We start from the raw sequence: 13032 nt of genomic DNA, 5'->3' as shown, positions 1-13032 counted from the left end.
TAACCGACATACGGAGGAAATACTCATGGGAATTTAGATAGCCTGTGTACAGACCGCCCCTCCCCTCAAAGAACGGTCTGTGATTTACCGTTAGTAATCGTGTCCCGGAATAATTTTGCGTACGTTATTTAGTAATCTACGCTGACCAAAATTTGCGTGGCTCATATTTCGTTTGGAGCTAAATTCTCAAAATGGTGGTCAATGAGGTAGATTTCAAACGTGCATCGAAGAGCGTCTCCGATAGTTTTAAGATACCTTGGCTTTATAGCATAGAAGCACTCTTTAAAGGAGAGGATGTATTTGCAAGTCTTCCAAAACAGCACAGATCGTTGCCCATGAGCTGTTATTTTCCTCGGTGTGTACATTCTAAAATCTTCCATGGCATCACGCTTTGTAGATTGTACTTGAGAATGGTTTTCGAGTGGACAATCTTTTGAATAGTGCTATATTCACCTCGTGAAGAGCGCTTTCGTTTCTTTTGCGCTGACAATTCCTACAAATGTACGTCGAATCGATTTCCACTTTACTCTCCATAGATAACAATTCCTCTCGTACTTTAAAAGAAAAACCTCTTTGACAATCAAAAAGATGTTTATTCGTATTTTGTACCGTGCTCAAAGTACACACGAACGAACTCATCCTAAAACATCTCTCACGGTGGTTCTCACGGTGTTGATGTGGAGAAATAAAAATAAAAGCCAATCAAAACTCGTTGTTTCAATGATGTAATGATTGATGGGTAATAACCAATCAAATCAGTTTCCACACATTCCAGGAAAAATCACGTGGTATGAAACACCATTATCAACGGTAAATCACAGACCGTTCCTCTCCGATTTTTTTTTTGAAGGGAGGGATGGTCTGTACACAGGCTAGAATTTAGACAGTTAAAAATTGTCACGCTGTTGTAAATTTAAAAAAATATTGATGACGCGTGGCGATTGATCACGCGCACAAATTAAAAACACAGGTTTGACAAGTCGAAACTGGACTGACTCATCCGATTCTTTGGATGAGCGGCAAATCAGAGAAAGTCGAGCCGGCTGGCAGAGTCTACTTTCCTCTTCCCGACTCATCTCTGAGGAAGATCGAAAGAGACTTTGCTTTGCTGTTAGAAGAGTTAAAGGCCATACGCAACCATGATCCTTTGCGGTCATGCTCGATTAAATCACACTTGTTAAATAGAGGATCAGAGTGAAATTTCATGTGTCGTTTTAAATCTTTTTTCCATCGGCATTTGTGAGCGATTGGCTTACAAAAAAGGTCTTCAAAAGTTGTTTTCAAAGGAAGTTTAGCTGCGTAATGCGTCTTTCTCGTACGTTTTCACACCTGCGTTTCATTTGCTGTACGTTTCTGTCAGACGTAATCAACTGACACTGAACAATTTAAAATACATGCAGTCGTAAACGCTCTAGGCTCTGTTGTTGATAATTATACAGTACCCTCGTTAAACAACCTTTGCCGTGTTTCGGAGTTAGAGCAGCTTATATTTGCTTATTGACATTGTCCGACTTAATCAATTCAAGTCACTTTTCATAGTTTCAATATCAGTTGTGTTTTTGTAGTAACTCAAGTCTGGTAAAAACGGCATCATCATAAAAAGGGTCAGGAAACATGTGTTGGCATGTTTATACACAAGTTATATTAAAACCGATTGTTCTGTAGAAGGGGTATTTGACAGTCAAATCCGACGATAGGGTAGGGCATTTGAACACCGGGAGATTTGAACTCCATTTTGGGCCGAGGGGGTGGAAATTTGAACTACCCAATCTTCAAACGTTAAAATGCCCGGGGTTTGCCCGGAGGGATGTTGAAGTTTCGAGTTGATCGGCGCATCATTGCGATAGTTAAACTTGAACTTTGACAAAGTCCAATAAACGGAAGGTACACCATAATCTATCGATCGTCTATAGAATATCTATCTTAAGAGTTAGGATAGAGCTCTAGCAAAGCCAATGGTAACCGGATGCGGGGTTTCCGCATTTCTATCAAAGCCAGTGATTTGGCTTTAAGTTAAAAATAAAGCCTCTCTCTAGGAGAGAATAGACACTTGACAAGCCCAGACACAAGCTAGGTCGCGTTATGGCGAGTTTAGATCAAGAACGATTAATTTCATCTCTCAAATGCCCGGTGTTCAATATTTGCGAAAATGTTTCCCAATCGCTTCAGGGGAAGGGTTTCCTCTATATGGAGGGTGGAGTTGCGGCGAAAAATGGCAAATTCATTCAAGACATTGTTATTCAATTTAACTTTGAAGCACAGTACTTGGTACAAACCTCGCTAATTGGCCGACTGAGAAGTGGCTTTGAAATAGGTTCGTTCAAGGTTCAAGTGTCTTTAAAGTGTGATGTCGAATTATTATCATGGAAATGAACTGAAGAGCACTTGTTCATCGCAAGAGGGTCATTCATTTTCCGGTGCGAATTGCTTCCGGGTTGTAAACGAGCACGGGGCAGGGACTGACTGAGTCGATAGTGATTGAAGTACAATGAAGGTCATGGTAGACTCATGAAAACTCAAGGTTACGGGTGCTTCTAACGCAATCCAAAGACTACGTGTCTGCGCCTGCATTTTGCTTTACACGTGTGAAGTAGCGCAAATTAATCAAGATCGGTCGTCAAGGGTGAAGAGCTCCAATTTTTAATTGGGTCAAATTTTATGGTTCGTTCGTTTCCCCGCATGTTTAAGAAACCCCACCCACGCATGTTTAACCTTTATTAGCACTCCTTCTATATTCAAGAAAATTAACTGAAACGGAGAAGAGCTCATACTCATCAACAATAGCTGCTTTTTAGTCCAACCCAACTGGCCTTATATTTGTAACAACTTAAAATTCCATGTATATTTCGAGTGTTCACTTTCTCGAGGGCAGCTTCCGCCAACACAAGAGGATTTCGACCTCTCGCTGCTCCGAAACAGGAAGTCTCTCTTCTTCTGAGAAGACCCGGATATTTATCAGAGTTATCAAGAATTGACACTTTCAAGTTTATTATCATTGCATCAATCAACAGGTAGTACAGCCAAGCTAACATTGATGAATAGGTTTTTATTGTCTCACATTTCACAATGCAATGAAAAGTAGGCTCCAAACAAGAATTACAGCTTTACTTACCAGCTCTTGCAGTTACAAACCCTATCAATAATTACTTATCTACGATACGAGTGCAAACCTCAGGTAGAATCGTTGTACTTGGGATTTTTTTTTTCCAATTGTAATACGAATCTGATGCAAATTCAACTGAAATGCCACCAGTGCGAGTCAAACATCAACTTTTTGGAAGAATGGAATTTCTTAAGTCACTTCAGAGGAAATTTGCAAGTGACTACACGAGAATGTAATAGAATGTGGTTGCAAGAGGATATCACACGGCACCAACAACCACGCTCCCTTGAAAGTACATATTCTATTTTCATGAAATCCTGAATATCAGACTTTGATAGTACCTAAAATTCATTCAATTTAAACGACGAGAGAATGGCTACAATATCACAGTTTTAACATACGGTATTTTATCCAATATCGACCCTCTTAGCTCGTCTGCTGCACGCTAGTAAATTTCTTCACATTTAGCATCTTTGTCTCACGACATCTCAATATTATTAATGATATCAATTACAGAAGCCAGAAGCACTGATACAAACAATAGAAAAAGAAAAGCTCTTCCTCTGAGTGTACAAGAGGGTGGAAATCTTAATATTATCTTTATTTTTTGGAGCCTTCCTTTCTGCCTGGAGTACTTCTAATTCTTCAAATCAACAAAAAACATAAATCACATTGTCAATCCGTTTTCATTCTAATAGTGTGGTATATGTTCTACTTAGTTCTGCAACAAATTTATGGATTCTTTCTTTTTACATTGATGATTTCATTACCATGTGCAACTTTTCACTGGCACAAATCTAGGTAAGGCAGCGTTTGCAATACAATGTGTGGCCTGAACATATTTTGGGTTCATGTAAGACGAGCATCCCAAATATATTTTTTTGTGTTAAGTGTAAAGATGAAAATACCATGATTCATTGAGGGGAGAAACATAACACGCCAAAAATCCTTGGGTTGTCCCACAGCAGAACCAGTACCACAACTTATATCGCAATATATAAAATATAAACAGTTAAAACTTTGCTCTCAAGAGTTGGAATGAGGGAAAGGGTAATCATACAGAGATGTTCAGTTCCAGATCTTCAAGAAACTATCCCAACTCCCAGTAGACACTGCCATTCCATCTTCAGTGACGCCAAGACAACTGACGCGGTTGTCATGCCCTGCTAGCACACCTGCCCGGTCTCCTTTGAGTGTGTCCCACACATTACAGTTGAAGTCGTCATAACCTGCCAGTAGCAAACGACCACTCTTTGAGAACGCCACTGACGTTATTCCGCAGATGATGTTATCGTGTGCATAAACCATGAGTTCCTAGGAGAAGGAAGCAGAGAACACATAAATACTTGTTATTTCATCACTTCTGCTTCTTGCCAAGCCGGTTTTTAAAAGCACTCCAGTGATCTTAGATCAACTCAAGTTAGAAAATCAAATGAACACTGTGTTTAACGTTTCTTTCAAACCTACTCCATTTTTGGAAAGCATACAGGTTATAGCACTAGTAAGTTTTTTCCTGCTTCGAAAGAATAATGAAGTAAACAGAGTACACCTTTTGGTATTTCTGAGGCACAAAAATAATATTTCAAGTGGCGCACCATCTGGCTAAAAAAACACTTCTAGACTGTTTAAAGTATCAAAGCTTAAATTACCCAGATTATAAGGGGATTTTCGTTTGTATGTCCTACATGCACGTGTTGACTTTAAGTTCAAATTCCAATCTTTGGTTTTGTTTTTCACTAACATCAATATTATTAATGTAATAAAATAAGTTCATGGCTGGCATGCAGCATTCTGATTGCCTGATTTCAATTCAATTTGTCAGAGTCTGCCAACTGTGGGTGCAGACATCACTGGAAGTGGTGCAAAGCCAAAGAGTTGACTGAACAAAGAACTCTATCCTAAAAATAGAGATGATGAAGAATGCTCCAACAAAAAAATTCATCTCACAGTACAACAGAATTTTTGCACATTACAATTAAAATGCAAATGAAAGTAATGCATGGTTTCACACTTACCTGATCTGCACGGATGTCAAACAACCGACAGGTTGCATCATCAGAGCCTGTAGCAAATGCAGATCCATTGGGGAAATACTACAAGAAAATGTACCCCGCAATGAGCAACATAATCTTTATCACAAACAAGTTAGGGCTTAAAAGGTCCATGTTCACCAATCAGGCTTGCTGCATGCTGCAGAACAATTTTCCTGCCAAAGCTGAAATTCATCCAATTAGATTGCTACAATAAGCAATGCAAATTTCCATAACAAAAAAAAAACCCGTTCGAAAAGCCTGTCGGTTCAGATCACTGATTTACAATGACGATAAAGCGGTTTCAAATGAGTGTCGTAAAACCAAAACCAAAGTAATTACTTTGGCCACTCAAAAAGGACGGAGACAATCCAGTAAACCAATCAAAACTCTAAGTAATTACATGTAGCCGACACAAAGTGCGGGAAAATGTGCACATGCAAGCCACGATTGGTTTTGGTTTCACTTCTGATTGGTTGAAAAAGTGGCACAAGAACTTTGAACCAATCACTGAGTGAAGTAATGCAAAACCAAAGTAATTCACTAATTACTTTCGACACAATTGAAAACTACTCTAAACTCTAAGAAATAACTATCTTCGTAAGGTCTCAACCTCATCCGCAGTAAAATGCAAGTTCCTCCTGGCTGCTGTTAATTTTCATTTGTCAAATTTATCCTTAATAATTCATAAGACTTATTGCCAACCAGAAGGCAGTATTTGACTCACATGTTTACCTTTGTACCAACTAGGGTTGATGAAATATTAATCAGCCGTATTAACTCTTGATAGACTCCTACTCGGCTAATTAGATACATATCTCTACTGATTAAAATGCAATGTTTCACTTCACAAGTAAAATGAAATACTCACTTGAGATCTGTGGGGGTGTTTCAATGGCTTGCCTTTGTCTCACCATTTTAAACACCCCTACAGATATCCCCCTCATATTTTATCTATCACTTAAAAAGTTTAAATTCAAAATAATATCACTTGAAATTCAAGCGTGGAGAAATTTGTCCAAAACTCACCACTACTGCATTTATATCTGACTCATGTCCAGTGAAAGTTTGTTTACAAATTCCATCATGTATGCTCCACAGCTGAAATCAAAGCAGGTAAAGATTTAAATTAATACAATTTTAAATTGTCTAAGATTTCAAGGTTCTTGTTTTTTCTTTTGACATGTTTTTCTGACGAAGAAAAAAACTCTCTCGTTATGAGCACAAAGAACAAGACTCCTGTTACAGCTCTGTATCACCAATGACAAAAGAGAGCAAGAGCTTAAGCGCACAACATCCTCGAGACGCGGACGGGCAGACAGAAGTGAGCTGCTTTCCCATTTAACTTGTAGCTTTTCTCCATTAGAGATGACTTGTTTTACTGTTAAGGAATCTGTTAGACACTACTGTCTGGCATGTCAAATGTTCTTTTCCAGTTGCTGTCCGCATCTTGAAAACATTGTGTGCTCAAGGCCCCTAAAGACAGTAGTCAGGTGGTTGAAACAATGAGTAATAATTATTAATCTTATTTTTGCAAGTCGCATCTAACCACAGCTAACTGTCATTGACCTGATTGCAATGGGAGCCTAAACTTGGCAATCTGAGAAATTTCATTTCTGCTACATTTATGATCCAATTAACATGTACACTTACTAGGGTACAAAAAAATGAATTTAACCCATATGCTTGAGATATTATTGAAAGAAAATTCTAGGACATAAACCACTTTCAGACATATGAATGAAGGTTTTCTAGAAGTGCACTTACAATGAAGGAAACTGTGAATTTTTTTAAAAGACCTAATTTTTCCATCAGAGATCAACCCTAGTATTGGAATTGGGCCCACACAAGGACAGAGAAAAACTCTGACCAGGGTCGGATCCCACCCTGGTCGGAGATTTTCCACAGAGAGCATTACCACAGTCTGCATACATAGGTTCACAGTGCATAGCCAAAAGAAAATCTTGTATACAATTTCAACTTTGCTGACAGTTGTCTTGGCAGTACGTTTAGAACATCATACTGATTATTGAATTCCCTAGATTGATGAATTTCTTCAACAGTATTACCACATTTTTTTTTTGTGAGAGGAGGAGTCAAGAAATTAAGTACAAGATACCTTTGCAGAGGCATCGCAAGCCCCTGACACAAAAGACTTGCTGTCGGGAGATAGTGATAAACTCATGACATCTCCTGTGTGACCAGCAAACGTCGTAGTCTGCTGTCCAGTTTCAATATCCCAAAGAGCACTAAAAACAAGAAGGAGACTTAGTAAGTCTCTGGAGTCAAGCTGGCACACTGATCATGAACCATGCCTCTCACCTCTGAAATAACACGTGGGCTGAGTTACATGTACAACACAGGCAGACAACCCTAAGGATGCCAGAGCGCGTGACGTCACGTTATTTTGAGGCAGTTGTAATGGCGATCCAGACACCGCTCATGCATCATTGGAATTTGATAATCATCATCAAAATCAAATTACCAGTAACCAATCAAAAAGTACAGATTAATAATTTTGTCTCTCTTGGGGGAAATCCGTGCTTTTTGATTGGTTAATTTGATTTTCAATGGTGTATGACTTCTGTCCAGATCATCGTACAATAACAAAAACCTGAACGAAGCTTGAAAATCGAGCAGGATTTTGAGGTTGCAGAGCCGTGTAAATTTGATGATTTTTGGCACTATGCTAGCAAAATTATCGACTCTCTATGTGCCCAAGGTTGGGAGGTGAGCGACCTTTGGAAGTGGGAGAAATTTGGCTAAATTCTGGAGGCACTCGGCTGTGAGCAGTCTTGGAAGTTGCACGCCTTGTCTATTAATATTGTATGTGACAACACATGTGACCTGAAGAGGAAATTGAAGCTTCCCAAAACCCCACCAAATCACTCAGAATAATGCAGAAAATAGTAGGTGAGCGAACTTTATTTATCTGGCTGTCCATAAAATGAGTTTTCGAAAAGAAACATCACGATTTGAAGTTTTTATGGAACATTTTCCTCGATTAGTTGAATCAGCCCTTACAACTGTCTCAAAATAACGTGACGTCATGCGCTCTCACATCCTTAGGGTTGTCTGCCTGTGGTTACAAATACTCTGGTTTTCCCACCCCATCAAATTGACTCACAGCAAATCACATCTGGCTGTGGTGCTGCACTCAGACACCAGTCAGGGACCATACAGCAGCTGCCTAAGTGTGCTTTCAATTTCGATGTCCTGAGCCGCTTTGAAAAGCCCTGACAGGTTGTGGCCAATTAAGTATAAATATTATAATAAACTTGTGAGCTGACACTTTTAGGCTTTAACCCATTGACCTCTGGGAGCTAGAATGGATAGATTTTACTCTGCCTAACACCAAATGATTTTACTTGTCAATGGGCTGAAGATTATATTTTGATGCCCAGGACAAGAAATAATAACTACTCCAATACAGGTGAGAAAAGTGACTATGCCAGTTAAAGGTGCACTCTGCTCTGCTGATGGTAGTCTCTGACTATCACTCATGGAGACATCATCCCTGTCCAATGGGACTAATTAACATCCGTAAACAGAAAGGAACAAGACAGTGTTTTCCTTTTATTCCATGGGAATAAAGGCCTACTGAACCCCTTGGGCCTTATTTGCGTGGCAGCCATATTGGCCGTAGACAATAGATTTCATAACCCAAGCTCTAGTTGAAATGTTTGGTAACAAGTTTCAGTGGGACAAAACAAATTTAAGTTTTCAACATGGCCGCCTTGTGATTAACGCCCATTCCTTTTACATCCAGCAGCATGCTGACATGGAGCACAAACTTCTCATTTCGCTTTTTAAAACAACAAAAACAACAACTCAGAAGGTATTAACGCACCAAGTCATATCTCCTGAACTAGTGAGAATTTGATTGTCATCTGTGAAGCGACAACATGACAAGTACCCTGGAAGAAAGCAAAAGCAAAATAAAAATAAAACAGAAATTCTACTCATTCAGACTGGATTGCCATATATGTTCCTCTTTACTACTTTTCTCAATCTATCTTGAGTGTAGTTTTCCTTTATAAAATTGTTACACATTTTAGTGACACTTAGTCAATTGTATTTTTCAAGACGAGTGATATCAAACTGTACAAGAAACATTAGGGCTGATAATCACTGAGCCTGGGGCGAATAATTGTTTTAGTGTAAATACACAGGTGATTATTTCAAAAATTAGAAGAAAAAAAAAAACAATGCAAAATGATCTTCACTTACAGTGGCAAAACGACTACTGGCAGCCATTTTGTCAGTCGTGGTGATTAACGGCTGATATTCCGAGATAGCGAGCCAATGAGAGTGTGCGATTTTGTATAATCACCTGTGTATTTATACTAATAAAGCATATGATATCCATACGACCAGAAGTATAGCATGAAAGACTTTAACAAGACAAACCTGTGTGTCCTGGCAACTCTCGACTAACTCTAACATTTCCCTCTCTTGTTTTTAGACTGTAAATTGAACATATGTTGTCCAAACCACCTAAAAGAGAGGACGACATTATACCAATCAATACTGAAACCATAAAAAACATGTTACAAAAAAGCTTATTGTAGAGAAAAACCATACTCAAGGTGGAACTGATTTCTTTACATTAGCCAACATGGTGTCAAGAGTAAATTATCCAGACTGGCTCCTTTAAGATCTCTTGCTCATAATATTGAAAAGAATGTGTTATTACATTTAAGCTATGCAGCATGCTTTTTAACCAATGATACCTCTTCTTTTCCCAACACAATACCTATGAAAACATTTATTATTTTTATACACAAGTTGGTTTGGTTCACTGTTTTTCAGAATTGTACCACCATGTTTTATAATAATAATAATAATTTACAATTTTATAGTCTGGAAATTAAAATGCCCTATGAAAAAGTCAGCTAAATTTTAAGGGGCAGTGTCACACAATTTCATTCAAACTTCAAAACACTAAAAGACGTCCTTGTATGAATGAAAACCAAAAAATAATGCTGTAGTTTTGTTCCCAATGATCACTGAAGTGCACTGAAGCTATTCTTTGTTATTTGCAGCCAAAGATGGAGAGGATAGAAATGTATTGAAACTCTAAAAAACTGGCCAGTTTTTTTCAAATTTGGGAGACAGTGCCTTCAGAAAGACACCAAAAATAAAATATGAATAGCTCTTTGTGCCATAAATGTATTCCATACCTTGTCAGCAGGCTGTCACAAACGTTGTACGTGTGAGCTTAATTATCAGTACTAATTTAGATTTTTACCCATTTTACATGGCATCTGACAGGATGCTGCGATGCGGATCCACATAATTCCCTAAAATCCACATCCTCCGCATAATTACTATATTTTCCGCACAAAACTGAAGAAATGCCTGATATTAGTGATAAAGCAGCTGCTTACCATCCTCGCAAACACCCAAGCTAAAGAGATTGACTACTTTGAAATGCTTATTTTCCTGCATGAACATTGTCTAAATTTCTGCATAATCCAGTGTAATTTCCGCATTATCAACGCATGTTTACGCATAATATGGCCAAAAATTTCCCCATAATTTTTAATTTTTTTCTGCATCCTATCAGAAGCCCTGATTATATAACCTAAAAACAGCAAATTAAGCATGACAGTGCCCCATTAACCCTAACACTTTTAAATGTTACTATGGCAAAAAAGGCTATATTCATCAGTGGGGAACCATGCAGTTACTTCTCCTTTGTGGTCTAAATTTTAAGCTCCCTTGCATGTAAATGGACATTGTGAACAAACTTACCACATGCAACATAATTTCCTGACGGTGCATATGCACAGGTCATTACCCAACTGGATCTAAGTGGGATCGCATGAACCTATTGCAAAGAAAAACCAAACAAATTACAAGCAATGACTATGCACCTGTGCGATCTAAGAAGGAACGTGCATGCCACCATAAGCCAGAGCAAAGAAAAACCGTCATTCTTCCTCTCTTCTTCGCCAGTTTGTTTTCGATTTCAAATGCTATACACACCAAAATTTAATGCTCTGCTCATTGTGACTGGCTGTACACAGGTGTTTCAAGTCGTGCCATGTAACAAGAAATTTGTAACGCCTTTTGGGAAAATATGGGCTTTCGAAATGTGGCACCCAGTCACAAAGCCTAAACCCAAGAAAACAAATCTCTATGCTTTATTGCCAGTTCATGGATAGTTGGTCTTCACTCAAATGACCAGTGGCCTCCCTGACTTACTGAAACAAAAGGAAATACAGTACTTCATAGAGAAAGAATTAAGCTCCCAGAGGACTAATTACACAACACCTGTAATGTCACATGAAAGCAATAATCTAATAATGATGAAAGCCTGGAGTACCAGCAAAGAAAGAGTCGATGACTGACAATTTGACTTTAAGGAGAAGGAATGCCTTTTCCATTAAAGAAATAACCTACCTTGTTTGTTGTGTAAGAATCCCACACAATTAGTTTGCCATCTTGAGAAGCACTTACTAAATTCCTGGAGAGTGGAGAGGAGGAATAAAGTCAAGAGGAAACAGAAAGACACATGACCACCACCAGCAAGAATGAAATATTGTGCGTTTTTACATGTTATAAACGAAAAGCAGATAGTTTTAGGCGTGGCCATACTAATACCATAAACACCAACTGCTTCTTGCAATGGAGAAAATTAACGAATGATGAACCATCACCCACCTTGAATCCGTAGCCCAATGCATAGCATATATCTTTGCCAAATGCCCACGAAGTGTTCTTCTTGTTCTCATTTGTATTCTACCAACTGGTTCGATGTTATGTGTTACCTGAAAGAGATGAATTTCCAAGAACCTTGCAATCTTTATTCACTATCACTGATAGCAATGAAAATTTCCTTAGAATTTCTGGTTGAATCCCTCTGCACAGCAACAGACCAGAAGCTGCATTTAACCGAGGAGTACATGTACATGGCATTTTAAACACCTGTTTACAAAACAGGTTGGTGGAGTTGTGAGAGTGCTTGGCCACACTCTTTCACCAACTAGATAGTTTAACCCATTTTGCTATTTCATTTGGGATTCTTTGTATTCCTCTCTGGGGACTAATTATCACTCTACATTCCGAGATTACAGCAGGCTATTTTGGATAAAATTACGAACTTTCCTTTCTAGATCAATGAAACCCATTTTAAATGCAGTGCTGTGCTTGGTTAAGAATTTCAACCCAGCAAGAGCTGTTATCTTGTTTCTTACCTGCGACAATGATGTGTCACATACTGCCTTTCTTGCATCCTACAAAGAGGAAAACAATATCAACCTCAAAAAGAGAGCACATTTCTGGGCTTTAAACCTACGCTTCATTGCTATAGTCACCTCAAAACGTTTAACATTACGTCACTTGTGAAACTACATTTCACTCTTTTTTCAAAGATTTTCTTCAACTTTGTGTATTTTCTGTCAGATAAAGAAAAAAATAAAGCCCAAAACTGCTATGTTCCTAAAGCTCATGCTCCAGCTGTTTTCTTATGGACCCTTTTTCCAAATGTATGTTGATTGAAATGTGGCCAAAATGCACTTATTCTGAAAAAGTCATACCACACTTCTCCAATTCCAGGAGCCATGCCCAACCAGCAAAGGAATCTTTGAAAACCTCGATATACACTCAATCCTTTTAAACCAAGTTGTGAAAATATTGTGAGAAAGAGATTTTACTCTGTCTAATGCCAGACGATTTTATTCATCAATATTGGGGCGACTTCGGGGGAGAATTGGTTTTCAAAACCAGTTTTTTTCCCCTGATAGAAACAGCAAACTTTTCAAAACAGTTGACAGAAGGTGGTTGATCCTCATAGAATGCAACTTATGATGAGGGAATGATCAAAACCCAATCCACTTCAGATGAAGTAATTTTTACTGGCCCACTACAGATCCAGTAACCATTGCACCCCCA

At 38.5% G+C, this 13032-nt stretch overlaps 1 protein-coding gene across 1 annotated transcript; it reads right to left on the bottom strand.

The window, feature by feature from the left end:
* Positions 1-3026: 3026 nt before the first annotated feature.
* LOC137997848 (guanine nucleotide-binding protein G(I)/G(S)/G(T) subunit beta-1) lies at positions 3027-12420 on the bottom strand. The gene is made up of 10 exons (XM_068844141.1): positions 12336-12420; positions 11803-11909; positions 11542-11605; positions 10891-10966; positions 9544-9630; positions 8984-9050; positions 7253-7382; positions 6163-6234; positions 5119-5196; positions 3027-4417 (listed from the first exon to the last, which is right to left on the bottom strand). The coding sequence occupies exons 2-10, from the start codon at positions 11871-11873 to the stop codon at positions 4172-4174; spliced, it is 891 nt and encodes a 296-aa protein (XP_068700242.1). The 5' UTR covers positions 11874-11909; positions 12336-12420; the 3' UTR covers positions 3027-4171.
* Between the last annotated feature and the right edge of the window lie 612 nt (positions 12421-13032).

The sequence above is a fragment of the Montipora foliosa genome, chromosome 3 (assembly GCF_036669935.1).
Source record: "Montipora foliosa isolate CH-2021 chromosome 3, ASM3666993v2, whole genome shotgun sequence".
NCBI lineage: Eukaryota > Metazoa > Cnidaria > Anthozoa > Scleractinia > Acroporidae > Montipora > Montipora foliosa.
This window is presented reverse-complemented; position numbering and strand designations above follow the sequence as displayed.